Genomic DNA, 14,121 nt, shown 5'->3' on the forward strand with positions numbered 1-14,121 from the left:
CTGAGAGCAGCCCTCAGTATGTGTCCCTGCCCCCTGGCGTGTGCCGCCCATGGTAGGTGGAGAGTCTGGGGCTCCACATGGTTGTCTGGGCTCTCTGGGCAGCTCTTACCATGGCACGGCTACAGTTTCCCGCCTGGGCAGGGGCCTTGAGGGGAAAAGGAGGAGCCGGGGGTGGGGCCTCATGGTGAGGGATATGTGGGGGGCCAAATGTTCTTTGTGTCCAGGCCCCAAAAAATCTTAATCCACCTCTGCCATAATATAATTATGTATAATTTAAAGCAAAGCTTGAAAAAGTTACCAGACACCTACTCGTTAGGTGATATGAAATATTGAAAGGGGTGGCAGGTGGAAGAAAACTCAGGACTACAGTACCCCTAACTGCTGGAATTTCTATAAATATGCTGGTCTGGACCTTGTTGGGGGACTCCATCTTTCATATGGCCTTTGGCTAGTGAGTCTCGTATGTTTAAACCCGTCCTGTCCCACATGGGTTATGAAGGAAAGAAGAAACTTTCTCTCTGCCCCTTCCATTCTTGACTGTTGAGTTGAGGGTGGCTCTGCTTCTCTTACCCTTCACCCAAGTTCCTGGCTACTGCTCCAGTAAGTGTGTCTGTACTGGTCTCTCCGTAACCCAGTATCTGCATATTGTGCTCCATCTCATCCATAGTTTGGTACTCACTTCTGCTATATGCAGCATTTTTAATAACAGCTCTTGAAATGACCAGTGTTTTACTACTTTCCCTTGGCAGCTGCGATCAGCAGTGGAGCTGTTCTTATAATCAGGAGTAACATACTGCATCAGTTCATATTTTGAAAAATGTTTCAGGTTATCATTAATCCTAGAAACCTAACTTTAAAAAGGAGTCCAAAGTAGGTTGGAAGCTGGTTGTTTAGAATTTTTCTGTTTAATGTTCAGTGTGTAGGAACTGAGTGCTAAGATTGGTGCAGAATTATTTATGTAACCTTAAATTGTGATTTCCATAGTCCTTTGAGTTTTTCTGTACCTGTGTATAATGGTACATCTTTTCTTGAATTGCACTTAGCAATCTGAATTGTATCTTCCTAGGCTCTTATTTTAAAAGTATTATATAATCTTATTTCCTTAACATCACTTTTAAGGGCTTTCAGACTTTATGTAGGAGGTTCATAGACTCATAGATTCCAGTGCCTGAAGGGACTATTGTGATCATATAGTCTGATCTCCTATATAACACAGGCCATAGAACTTTCCCCCCAGACATTCCTTTTGAGGTGATATATCCTATGGATCTTGTATAAATTATTGTATCTAAAATTGGTTTGTTGTTCTGGTAACAAATTGGAAAAATTGTGGCTTTGTGATGGTACAGAAAGTTACTATTTTAGGTGACTGCCCTCAAATCACAGCTCTCATTTGCTTCAAGTATATTGAGAGTTATAGTGCATTTTAGAAACATAATGTATTCATACAAAATATTGGTACAGTTCTTAAAATATTAGGTCTTATTTTGAGAAAGCATGTTGCATATTTCGAAACTGTATAGCCTTAGGTACAGATTTCCTGTCCTCTTAAAACGTATTGTCGGATTAGAAATAAAGAACACCCTGCAGAGGCGCAGTTTGTTGGTGGGACTGAGAGAACACTGCATTGGTTATGTTTGATTAAGTTTTGGAAAATAGATTTGTAACCATAAAGGCTAGAAAGCTCTTTTAAAAAGTTTTATTTATTTATTTTGTTTTTAGATGAAAACTAACTGAACTCTGCAGTGGAATGGAGCCATTGTTGACTTAAAAAAAACCAAAAAACTGTGGAGTTCATGACAGTGACAACATAATACTCTTTAGGCCAGATTGAGCACTTATCTGAAGTTAGATGACAAAACATTTGACGTCTAAAACTTCACAGTCAACAGTTGTTTTAGACTAACTGCTGTAAGTTCACGTTTTGAAAGTTATCTTCACAACTAAAAGGGTTAGATGTATGCAACTTCAGTTTTGTTAAAATAGCTTGTATTTTGCAGAATCTGAATGTCAGATTGTAAATTTATCAAACAAAGTTCCTGACAGGTATATTGTACAGTTACACATATAGCAAATAAATAATTGAAATATTTTTAAAAATTTGAAATTGCTGGCAAAGTAAATAATCACAGCAAAGCATTGAAATATACATATGTATGAATTTTTAAACTTCTGAAATGAATGAGTGGTCAGTTGTAAATGGACAAAAATTCCCCCCCCCCTTGTGAAAAATCAGATTTTTGTTTTGAGTTTTCATATAAGTAGTTCTGAAAACAATCTAAGAACACTATATGCTTCTACAACTAAAAAGTTAGTGAATAAAGTAAGCTTTATAATGGAACATAGATTGCCACTCAATAGTTAAAATTGTAATCTGTATCTCTCTAAAACAGTCAAGAATCATGCTGTGTAATTTGGATACAGAACAGGAAACATTTATGTGGCAGCTGGGTGGGATCTCCTGCCTTCAATCAGAATATGGTTGTGGCAAGAGGGAAAAGCTGAGGGTTACTCCTGGGGGAATTCTGTAACAAAAAATTAAAAATTCTGCACACAATATTTTACAAACATACTTGTTGACAGGTATTTTAACAATACGGACAACAAAAAAGATTCAGGAAATGTTTTTTGACAAATAGATTCCTTACTAGGCATATTAATACAGAACTCTGAGTAATAATTCATTTAAACTACAGTACAGAAACTTATTTCCCGCACCCCTCAGAAGTGGTGCAAAGGCTTGGGAGAGTCAGGGGTAACGGAGAAGCTGAGGGAGAGGGAAGTAAATTGCTGGAAAGGAGCCTGGGTGTGAATTTGGAGGGTTGTTGGGTATGGGTGGGAAAAGTATGGAACAAAAATTTGTGGGGGCAGGGAGGGATTGTTTGGGAGCATCCCCATGCAGACCCTGGCTGTCCCCTAGCCTCTCCCATTTAGTCAGGCACATCTGCCCCTGTCCCCATGTGTCCTTGCACCCCCTGTCCACATGTGTTCCTCCGCCTCCACTCAGACACCCACTCCTCCATCCCTATGTGTCCCTGAACCCGCTTAGCCACCCTCTGTCCCTGTGTAGCTCTGCACCCCCTCTCCCATCACTATGTGGCCCTGAACCTCCCTCCCCCCCCCCCCCCCCCCCCCGTGGCCCTATGCCTCCACTCCCATTCAGCCCCTGCCCCAGTCTGTCATCCCCCACTAGCCCTTATGAGCCCCTGTCTGACCACCCCCCAGCACCCTGTGCTGTCTGTTTCCCCATAGCCCATGTCTCCTGACTGGCCTGATAGGTGCTGTGAAGAAGGCAGGCTCTTTCTCGTCTCTAGCTGGTTGGGAGCTGCTGCTGCGCTGTAGTGCCACAGCGCCCGCTGGTGGGCAAAAGGCAGAACTGCAGACATTTTGGCAGAAGCTTTTTTTCTGCACAAAAAATTAAAAATGTGCATGGTTCATTAAACATGTGCAGTAGCACAGAATTCCCCCAGGAATAAAGGGTGGTGTAGGAAAACTTCAGATGTCTGTACTTTTTGTCTTTTACTTTTTTTTAAACAACTAGAATGTTCTAGTAACTCTTTTTGTAAGTTAAATGTATTGTTAACCATACCTGTTCTCAGATGATGCCTCTGAATTTCCAGTGTATGATGGTTTTTAAATAAAATAAAATCAAAATAAGTTATATGAGCACTAATCTTGGGGAAAGAAGACTAATGGTATCCAATCTAATATGTACTGTGATGGATTTGGAGGGGCCTGTAATAATTTATGCTTGACCAGGCTATTGGGGTGCCTGTTTGAATATGTTGGTTTACTTTAATAGCTGGATGTTGGGAAACAAGCAGGAAAGCAAAACAAGAGCTCCAGTGAAGACACTTCTGGGTAAATACTTCAAAGGGGGTAAGAGACAGTGGCTCAGGCATTAACTGGGGAGATCTTTCTCTTGGCTCCTGCTAAATTATAAAGCTTGTTTTGCCAATTCTCGGAGCCTGTGGCTCAAAAGGATTATAAACTATTAAAAAAACAAAAACAAAAACAAAAAACACTCTGGCCCCGTGGGGGAGGCAAATGTTTTTGGCTGACACATAAATGTGCCCTCCTGGGGGCATGAAGAAGCTAGACCTTTTTTAGGCTTCAAGGGGAATGGTTGACCTGGAGGTAAGATAGATGTGTGTGTAGGCCTTTTATTATTTTAAACTCTTTTTTTCTTATGCTATGTTCTGACAGTTAAGATTTGTTTTAAGAAAGCTGGTTTGGGTCACTGTATTCATTTCAGGTCACGCTCTCCTGAGGGAAAGACCTGCAGGTACCATATTTAGTCAGGCCTGCTGGGATAAGCATGGTCAATATGCAAGGTCCTGTTGTGTAGGACTCGATTTAGGAGAGGGAGAATTGTGGGATGCCACCCTAGGGAAAGAAAAGACTGGGGCTTTTCAGCTTGGAAAAGAGACGAGTAAGGGGGAATATGATCGAGGTCTTTTAAATCATGACTGGTGTGGAGAAAGTAAATAATGAAGTGTTGTTTGCTCCTTCTCATAATACAAGATCTAGGCGTCATCCAATGAAATGAATGGGCAGAAGGTTTAAAACAAACAAAAGGAAATATTTCTTCACACAACGCACAGTAAACCTGTGGAGCTCTTTGCCAGAGAATGTTGTGAAGGCCATGACTATAACAGGGTTCAAAAAAGAACTAGATAAATTCATGGAGGATAGGTCCATCAGTGGCTATTAGTCAGGATGGGCAGGGTTGGTGTCAGAAGCTGGGAATAGGTGACGGGATGGATCACTGGATGATTACCTGTTCTGTTCATTCCCTCTGAAGCATCTGGCACTGGCCACTGTCAGAAGACTGGATACTAGGCTAGATGGACCTTTGGTCTGACCCAGTATGGCCCTTCTTATGATCTTATGAGACCTGAGATGAAGGGGATGCACTCAGAGACCAGAGAAGAGGTCAGAGGTGCAGCTAGCTCTGTAACCATGATGTACACACTTAAAAAATGAAGAAGAAGCTGTGGGACTATGGTCTCTCAGCACCAGGCTCTGTAGAGCTTGTCACTTCCTGGAACTATAGTTATTTGGTTTGTGGAATTTACAAGCATTGCTGACTGTATGTGAGGAACTTGTAAGTTCCTTGAATCAAGCTGTTGGTCTGCAGGTATGGTAAGAAATATGAGAGGTCTGTATTGATAAGCATGGAGCTTACAAGGTCTTTTAGGACTGTCCACATGCCCCAAGCCTCTGTGAGGTAACTACCTCTCCCCTTGTGTGCTGCTGATGTGCTCACTTCCCTCAGGTCTTTGAGGTCACTTCCTCTCCCCTTGTATCCTGAGGGACTGCCCCACCTGCATCAGGCCTCTGTGAGCCTGTATTTGGAGCGAATGTTCTCCTACTGCACACGCTGGTATGGACATCATGTGAGATCGTCCACACCAGGGGTTCTCAACCTCTTTCTTTCCGAGGCCCCCCCCCCAACATGCTATGAAAACTCCACAGCCTACCTGTGCCACAACAACTGTTTTTCTGCGTATAAAAGCCAGGGCCAGCATTAATGGGAGGCAAGCAGGGCAATTGCATGTGGCCCTATACCATGGTAGCCCTTGCGAAGCTAAGCTGCTCATGCTTTGGCTTCAGCCCCTGGTGGTGGAGTCAGGGCAGCATGGGCTTTCTGCCGGGGGCCCCAATGAGGCTAATGCCAGCCTTGTTTGGTGGACCCTCTGAAATCTGCTGCTCATGGACCCCCAGGGGCCCTTGGACCCCTGGTTGAGAACTGCTACTCCACATTTTCCTGGCGGGTTTGTATCTCTTCCTGCCCTTCCCACTTTTTCCAGGAGCTAGATCACAGGCACCAGGTTCTTTCACCCTACGGCTTCCTGATTATTTTTCTCGTATTCTGAAATCATGAATACCGAGCGTTAGCCAGTATTTACATACAATTTGTGACAAATATGAACTGTGTTGCATAGCTATATTATTTCCCTTGGACAGTAAGCCAGCATCAGGGACGTATACAATTCCTACGAAGTATGTCATAGTAGGTCAGCAAGGTCTCTGTGTGAGCATGGTATACGGCTAGTATTTGGGAAGGAAATTGTTTAGATTAAATATACAAACAACATATGAGGCTGAAATTATTATGCATTTATAATAGTGTTCATTCTCATGGGCTGGTCAGGAAAGGGCAGAGTTTATTAAGCATGCAGTCTACTTGAGCTATAGTTGAGAAGGCACATGATCTAGTAGATGGAATTTAGGAACTCCGGAGTTCCATTCTTTGCTCTGCCACTGGCTTCCTCTGGGTCAGCAGGGCAATATACATGTAGGTTATTTGAGATAGTGTATACCTAGTTACACAACAGGAGTGTTTTGGGATTTGGTTAACTACATGTCCTAAGGTCTGTACAAAGTGCCACATAAGTGTAGTTAACAACCAAACAACTTATTTGAAAAGTTTCTGCAAAGGCAACAGGGGAAAAAAAATCTCTTAAGGGAAACTGAAAAGGGGATCTGATGAAATTGCGTTTATGCTTTTTTGTTTCCCTGTGGTGTTTGATGGAGTTCTGGAAAGGTATTTGTTCTTGGTTTTTAAACTTCATTTGGTACAGTATTGGAAAGGGTTTTGCCACTGCTGAGCCACCCCCTTGAGTGGTGGTAGCTAGATTGATGGGATAATTCTCCCGTTGATCTAGCAGTGTCTATACTAGGGCTTAGGTTGGCTTAAATACTTCTCTTAGGCCTGGTCTACACTGCGCTGGGGGAGGGGGTGGGAATCGATCTAAGATACGCAACTTCAGCTACGAGAATAGCGTAGCTGAAGTCTACGTATCTTAGATCGACTTAGAATCACTTACTTCGCGTCCTTGCGGCGCGGGATCGACGGCCGCCACTCCCCTGTCTACTCCGCTTCCCGCTCTCGCTGTGGTGGAGTTCCGGAGTCAACGGCAGAGCGATCGGGGATCGATTTATCATGTCTACACTAGACACGATAAATCGATCCCCGATAGATCGATCACTACCTGTCGATCCGACGGGTAGCATAGATGTGGCCTTAGGGGTGTAGAACCAGGCCTTAGAAATAAGAGGAATGTCAAATCTTCCATATTTTTCTGGAAGACCCAGGGGTAGGATGGGAGATCTCCTGGCCCTTCATTGAGGAGGCAGGGGTGTTAAGCTCTTTAAAAAGATTCTTCTTCCAACCGTTTCTTAAGTGATATTTGTTACCTAAGTGTTAACAAAAGTAAAATAAGTTTTAAAATGCCGTATTAAAAATTCCTTCCCATCCCAATTGCTTGGGTTTCTTTTCCTTGATATGTCTGATGTTCTAAACCTACGATTTCCTCACACATCCATGGAACAACAAGGTAGATAAAACCCGCTGTGACAAAGTTCCTCCTCTACCTTGGTGGGTCTTGCGCTTATTGGCGGATTTGCTCGCCTTCGAGCTTCACGGCAGCCCTCAGTTTGGCCGTTTTCGTGAACCCACAGTCCAGGTCAACTCCTCCTGTGTCTGACCAGGAGTTGAGAGGTTTGGGGGGAACCCAGGCCCGCCCTCTACTCCGGGTTCCAGCCCAGGGCCCTGTGGAATGCAGCTGTCTAGAGTGCCTCCTGGAACAGCTGTGCGACAGCTACAACTCCCTGGGCTACTTCCCCATGGCCTCCTCCCAACACCTTCTTTATCCTCACCATAGGACCTTCCTCCTGGTGTCTGATAATGCTTGTACTCCTCAGTCCTCCAACAGTCCGCGTTCTCACTCTCAGCTCCTAGTGCCTCTTGCTCCCAGCTCCTTACACGCGCACGACAAACGGAAGTGCGCTCCTTTTAAACCCAGGTGCCCTGATTAGCCTGCCTTAATTGATTCTAGCAGCTTCTTGATTGGCTGCAGGTGTTCTAATCAGCCTGTCTGTCTTAATTGTCTCGAGAAGGTTCCTGATTGTTCTGGAACCTTCCCTGTTACCTTACCCAGGGAAAAGGGACCTACTTAACCTGGGGCTAATATATTTGCCTTCTGTTACTCTCCTGCAGCCATCTGGTCTGACCCTGTCACACTGCATTTCAGATATGGTTTTTTGATTTTGAATTAAATGCCCTGAAAATGAGATTTATTAAGGGAGACGATCAGATAAAGACAAAATAAACTGTATCCATAATAGACCTAGTCTTATTTTCAGCCGAATTGAAGCTAGATAGGTTCACCTTGGATTAAGGCCTAGTCTGTACTAGAAAATTAGGTTGGCTTAACTAAGTCCATCAGGAGTGTGAAAGAGCCACACTTACGAGCAGCATAGCATAGTTATGGCGATCTAACCCCCAATGTAGATAGTAAATTCTTCCATTGATCTAATTGCCACTTTTTGGGGAGGTGGATTACCTATGCCGATGGGAGAACGCCTTGTGTTGGTGTAGGTAGCATCTAGCGAGGGTTGCCAACTGTCTAATCACACAAACCCAAATGCCCCTGCTTCGCCCCTTCTCCAAGGCCCCGCCCCGCTCACTCCCTCCTCCCTCCCTCTGTTGCCCGCTCTCCCCCACCCTCACTCACTTTCACCAGGCTGTGGTAGGGGGTTGGGTTGTGGGAGTGGGTGCGGGCTCTGGCCTGGGGCCGAAGGGTTCAGAGTGTGGGAGGGGGCTCCAGGCTGAGCCTGGGATAAGGGATTAGGGTGGAGATGGGAGTGCGGGATGCAAGCTCTGGGCGGGAGCTGGGTGCAGGAGGGGGCTCAGGGCTGGGGCAGGGGATTGGGGTGCAGGATGGGGTGAGGGGTGTGGGCTCTGGGAGAGAGTTTGGGTGAAGGAGGGGACTCTGGGCTGGGGCAAGGGGTTGGAGTGCAGGAAGGGGTGTGGGGTGTGGACTCTGGGAGGGAGTTTGCGTGCGGGAGGGGGCTCAGGGTTGGGTCAGGGGGTTGGGGTGTGGGAGGGGGTGTGGGGTCCAGCCAGGTGGCACTTACCTCGGGCGGCTCCTGGGCGGTGGTGCAGTGGGGCTAAGGCAGGCTCCCTGCCTACCCTGGCCCTGCACCACTCCTGGAAGCCGCCGGCATGACCCTGCGGGAGGGGGAGGGGGGGCAGGGGGATCTCCGGCCAACGGGACCTGCGGAGTTGGCACTCGGGGTGGGGGCAGCGTGTGGAGACCCCCTCCCCCCTCCCAGAGGCTGCAGGGACATGCCAGCCACTTCTGGGAGCGGCGCAAGGCCAGGGCAGACAGGGAGCCTGCCTTAGCCCCGCTGCACTGCTGGACTTTTAGCGGCCTAAAATCTCCCTTTTTGGCTTCAGTAGTGTCCGGGAGATAGAGCCTGATTCCGGGACACTCCTGGCGAAACTGAGAGTGTTGGCAACCTTTCGTCTAGCTGTAGCATTTCAAGTGTAGACAAGCCCTGAGCCCTTCATTTCTGCCCAGGATGCTCTTGGCAGGCCTGCTGGTTAGAGACCAATGGAGTTTTTGTGTTCTTCCCCTCCTCTTTACTTGACTCAGCCCTTTTATATTTCAATAGCATATTATCATACAAGGCATTTCTTCCCGTCCCTCAAGTGGTGTCCCTGGGTGCCTTATGACATGTCCACTCTCTGCATCCCAAATACCAATAGCTAGCTTCAGACTTATCAGAAACCTACCACTAGCCAGAGGCTGACTGACCCTTCAGGTAGGGTCCTGGGGAAGCAACCTGGTGTAATAGCTTCGCTGTTGTGTGTGCCCCTCCTACTGCGCTCATCTGTCACATTTACCTGTGTCTAGAGTAGGGGATTAATCCATTTTTGTTAAATCCAGTGATGCTGCTGTTCAAAGAGGGCTCTCCAGGAGCTATTTCTACCTCCGTGGGTAGGACCTGAGGACAGTCTCCTAAAGTTGCACGAGTGTAATTATGTACATCTACACAGCCTGCTGCAACAAGCCTCTGAATCTGGGTTGACAGACTTGGGCTTTTGGGGCTTGCACTACCATGCTAATAATAGCTGTGTAGAAGTCGCAGCTTGGGCTCTGAAGCCTGGGGATACAGGTGGGATTCAGAGACCAAGCTCCAGCCTGAGCTGCAGCTTAAAAGCACTGTCCGCACTGTTGTTTGTAGTGTGAGCCCCACAAGCCCAAGTCTGTTGACTGGGCTCAGAGGCTCACTGCTGCTGGCTGTGTAGATCAGCAGTGCCCAAACTTTTCCTCTTGTGCCTCCCCCTACCAATAATGGAATGTGTTCTGTCTGCCCCCGCCCCGGTGTCTGAGAGCAGAGTTGTGGCAGAGAGCAGGGGCTGACAACCAAACTATGGCTGGGAGCAGAGGCAGGGCAGCAGCCAGGGACTGGGGGCGGAGCTGGGGTCACAGCTGGAGCAGAGCTGGGGGCAGACCAGGCCTGGATGATGCTCCCTCCACACCCTCCCATGAGGGCTGTCCTGGGCCCCACTGCGCCCCGATGGACAGGGCACACCCCACAGTTTGGGGACCACTGGCGTAGAGGTATACTATGTGAGCTCAGTACCTAGTAAGGCTGCAGCTGGGCTAGGGACATGGAACAGCGTTCTTATCTCCTGAGGAGGCCCCCTAGAGAGTGGGCTCATAGCTGGAGTTGGATTGGTGATCCCTACAAAATAGTAACTTATCCTGCCTCTCCTGGAGCATGCTAACAATTATCTGACCCTAACTGAAACCTGTTCACCCCAGAGGTGCCTGTATTTCAGTAGTAGGCAAAAGGACTTCTGTTTGTACAGGGTTTGATCCCAGAGTCCATGTGTACCCAGATCTCCTATTGACTATAGCCGGAGTGTCAATTGTGCTGTTAGTTACTAGAGTCTGCCATCTCAGGATATTGTTTGATCACCAGCTGCTGTTAATCAAACATAGAGCAACAGTTCCTTGACTTTAGCAAAGTTTTTGACATGGTCTCCCACAGTATTCTTGCCAGCAAGTTAAAGAAGTGTGGGCTGGATGAATGGACTATAAGGTGGACAGAAAGTTGGCTAGATTGTCGGGCTCAACGGGTAGTGATCAATGGCTCCGTGTCTAGTTGGCAGCCGGTATCAAGTGGAGTGCCGCAAGGGTCGGTCCTCGGGCCAGTTTTGTTCAATATCTTCATAAATGATCTAGAGGATGGTGTGGATTGCACCCTCAGCGAGTTTGCAGATGACACTAAACTGGGAGGAGTGTTAGATACGCTGGAGGGTACGGATAGGATACAGAGGGCCCTAGACAAATTAGAGGATTGGGCCAAAAGAAATCTGATGAGGTTCAACAAGGACAAGTGCCGAGTCCTGCACTTAGGACGGAAGAATCCCATGCACTGCTACAGACTAGGGACCGAATGGCTCGGCAGCAGTTCTGCAGAAAAGGACCTAGGGGTTACAGTGGATGAGAAGCTGAATATGAGTCAACAGTGTGCCCTTGTTGCCAAGAAGGCCAATGGCATTTTGGGATGTATATGTAGGGGGCATTGCCTGCAGGTGGAGGGACGTGATCGTTCCTCTCTATTCAACATTGGTGAGGCCTCATCTGGAGTACTATGTCCAGTTTTGGGCCCCACACTACAAGAAGGATGTGGAAAAATTGGAGGGAGTCCAGCAGAGGGCAACAAAAATGATTAGGGGTCTGGAACACATGATTTATGAGGAGAGGCTGAGGGAACTGGGATTGTTTAGTCTGCAGAAGAGAAGAATGAGGGGGGATTTGATCGGTGCTTTCAACTACCTGAAAGGGGGATCCAAAGAGGATGGCTCTAGACTGTTCTCAGTGGTAGCAGATGACAGAACAAGGAGTAATGGTCTCAAGTTGCAGTGGGGGAGATTTAGGTTGGATATTAGAAAAACTTTTTCACTAAGAGGATGGTGAAACGCTGGAATACGTTACCCTGGGAGGTGGTGGAATCTCCTTCCTTAGATATTTTTAAGGTCAGGTTTGACAAAGCCCTGGCTGGGATGATTTAGTTGGGGATTGGTCCTGCTTTGAGCAGGGGGTTGGACTAGATGACCTCCTGAGGTCCCTTCCAACCCTGATATTCTATGAGTTGCCAGGAAAACACTTCTTCATCTATATCTGTCCCAGATCTTGCTACTGTGTGTTTTGGATGTGGGGAAGTCTACCTGAGCTTCTGCCATGTTAAGATTCGATTACTGCACTGTACTGCCCTTTACATACAGATGTGCCTTAAACTGATCTGGATACTGAAGTTGGTGCTTATTAAGGAGCATATCTTGCTGGGAGCACATGACATCCATGACTCTGCATGTCGCCTGTTGGTTTTGGAGTGGAGTTTAAGGTGTTTGCTGTCAACTATAAACCCCTAAATGGCTTGGTTCCTGCTTATAGGGCCTTGCATTTCTCCTCTCCTGGGCCACAGCTGTGGTTAGTGAAGGTGCCTGAATTGAAGTCCCCTTGGTTTAAAAGAAAAGGAGATGCTGACAAGGCATTCTCTTTGAGGGCCCTTGACTTTGGAACTTATTCCTTGTGATGCTTCTTGGGGGTACCCAGGGTTCTGAGGCATCTTGCTACCACACGCCCTTAAAGATAAGTTACGCTGTCAGGTTGCCTCCTCTGTGAAAGATCCAGGGTGTCTGTCTGTACACACAGACATCTCAGAGGAAACCATTGTCCTTGTTCATAAGCAGGACATTCTCCTGTTTGTTCTTTTTCCCCCTGTAAACTCCTTTCTTGTAGATTTTTCCATCTCTTAATCGATATCTGGCTCAGTATGCAAATAGGCTTCCATTATGGAGCGAACAGTACAGATATGACCAGACGGGGAGGTTTAAGCATCTGTTACGTCCTGCCTGAAAGGAACCTGTCCGAGGCACGTCACCTTCATCTGCCTTACCTTAAGAACATAATTTTTAGTATAGATACATAACTTCTTAAATATTATCCTTGCATACATTTTGCAATGATTATGGTGACCATTAGTAGAGACCTTACATGCCGCCTTTAGTGAAGTATTAAGTATGTGCCCTCTGCCAATTGGCATCAAGAGGCCCCTGAGTCACACTCCTTCGCCACCCAGGACTGAAATAGCCTAGGTCTTTGGGGAGGGAGGAACATAAGGGCTGGTATTTGTGGATGACAGTGTTTGATTTTTATCACTGGTTGTTTTAAGGTTAGGGAAGCTCTTGAGTTATTTCTTTTGTGGCTGTATGTATGTGACATTTATATGAAAGGCGCCTGGATCCTCAAACAAATGGTTTTAAAATACTTGTTATAAGTAGAAATTTAATAATAAGGAATCACAGGATCAGATCCTATACTTCACACAATCTGTTAGATCCTAAAGTGCCTTACTATGTGGTTGAAAGGAAGACACTATATAAATGTAAGAAAATTACTTTGGATGCATGAGACCAGATGTAGAGTAACTGTTACTGAGATTTCTTGCTATGTGTACATATAGTCTTTTAAAGAATCTTCAGTTTTTGCAAGCTTTTTCCTTAATTGTTCCCTTTCTGTTCTGGCTTTAGGCTGGATTCCCAGTGGGCATAGATCTACGAACACGAGTTCTTCAGTTCGTAGAAGACAGAATGCAGACTACTATGGTAATATACTATTTTCATTGATTGGATGCAAGATAAAATGTGGGTATAAATAGCCTCCTGTGTGTTACTTCTCAGGTACAGTCAGTACTCCTGGGGGAATTCTGTGCCAAAAATAGAAAATTCTGTGCACAATATCTTAAAATTCTTTAAAATTCTATGTATTTTATTTGTCAAAATAACACAATATAATCACGCTGGTTTCAGTTATTTTGGTAATTTACTTCAAAATACTTGTCAAGAACTATGTCTGTAACAGTACAGACAAGGAAAAAAAGATTCAGGAAATGTTTTTGACAAATAGATTCCTTACTGGGAATATTAATACAGAACTTTGAGTAATAATTCATTTAAACGACAATTTAGAAATGTATCTCCTGCACCCCTCAGAAGCAGTGCAAAGGCTTGGGGGAGTTGTGGGTAATGGAGGAGCTGAGGGAGAGGGAAGTAATTGCTCAGAAGCAGCCTGGGACAGAACCTGAATGGTTGGTGGGTATGGGTGGGAGAAGTATGAAACAGGGTTTTTTTGGGGAGAGAGATTTTTAGGGAGTTGGGGAACCTCCCCCATGCTGACCCTGGCTGTCCACTAGCCTCTCCCATTCAGTCAGGCACATCTGCCCCTGTCCCATGTGTCCCTGCACTGCCACTCA

The 14,121-nt window shown here is 46.0% G+C and overlaps 1 protein-coding gene across 7 annotated transcripts in view; it reads left to right on the top strand.

Moving 5' to 3' along the window:
- The window catches only part of PNPLA7 (patatin like phospholipase domain containing 7), a 398,841-nt gene that overhangs the window by 7,643 nt on the left and 377,077 nt on the right, over positions 1-14,121 (top strand). For 6 of the 7 annotated variants that reach the window (XM_043530657.1, XM_043530661.1, XM_043530656.1 and 3 more), the window contains exon 3: positions 13,400-13,474. In XM_043530657.1, coding sequence (XP_043386592.1) covers positions 13,400-13,474 — 75 coding nt within the window. Of the gene's footprint in view, positions 1-1,757; positions 1,912-13,399; positions 13,475-14,121 lie in introns of those variants that run through there. The other variant, XM_043530660.1, reaches the window with a different exon arrangement.

Source organism: Chelonia mydas, chromosome 16 (assembly GCF_015237465.2).
Source record: "Chelonia mydas isolate rCheMyd1 chromosome 16, rCheMyd1.pri.v2, whole genome shotgun sequence".
NCBI classification, from domain to species: Eukaryota; Metazoa; Chordata; order Testudines; family Cheloniidae; genus Chelonia; species Chelonia mydas.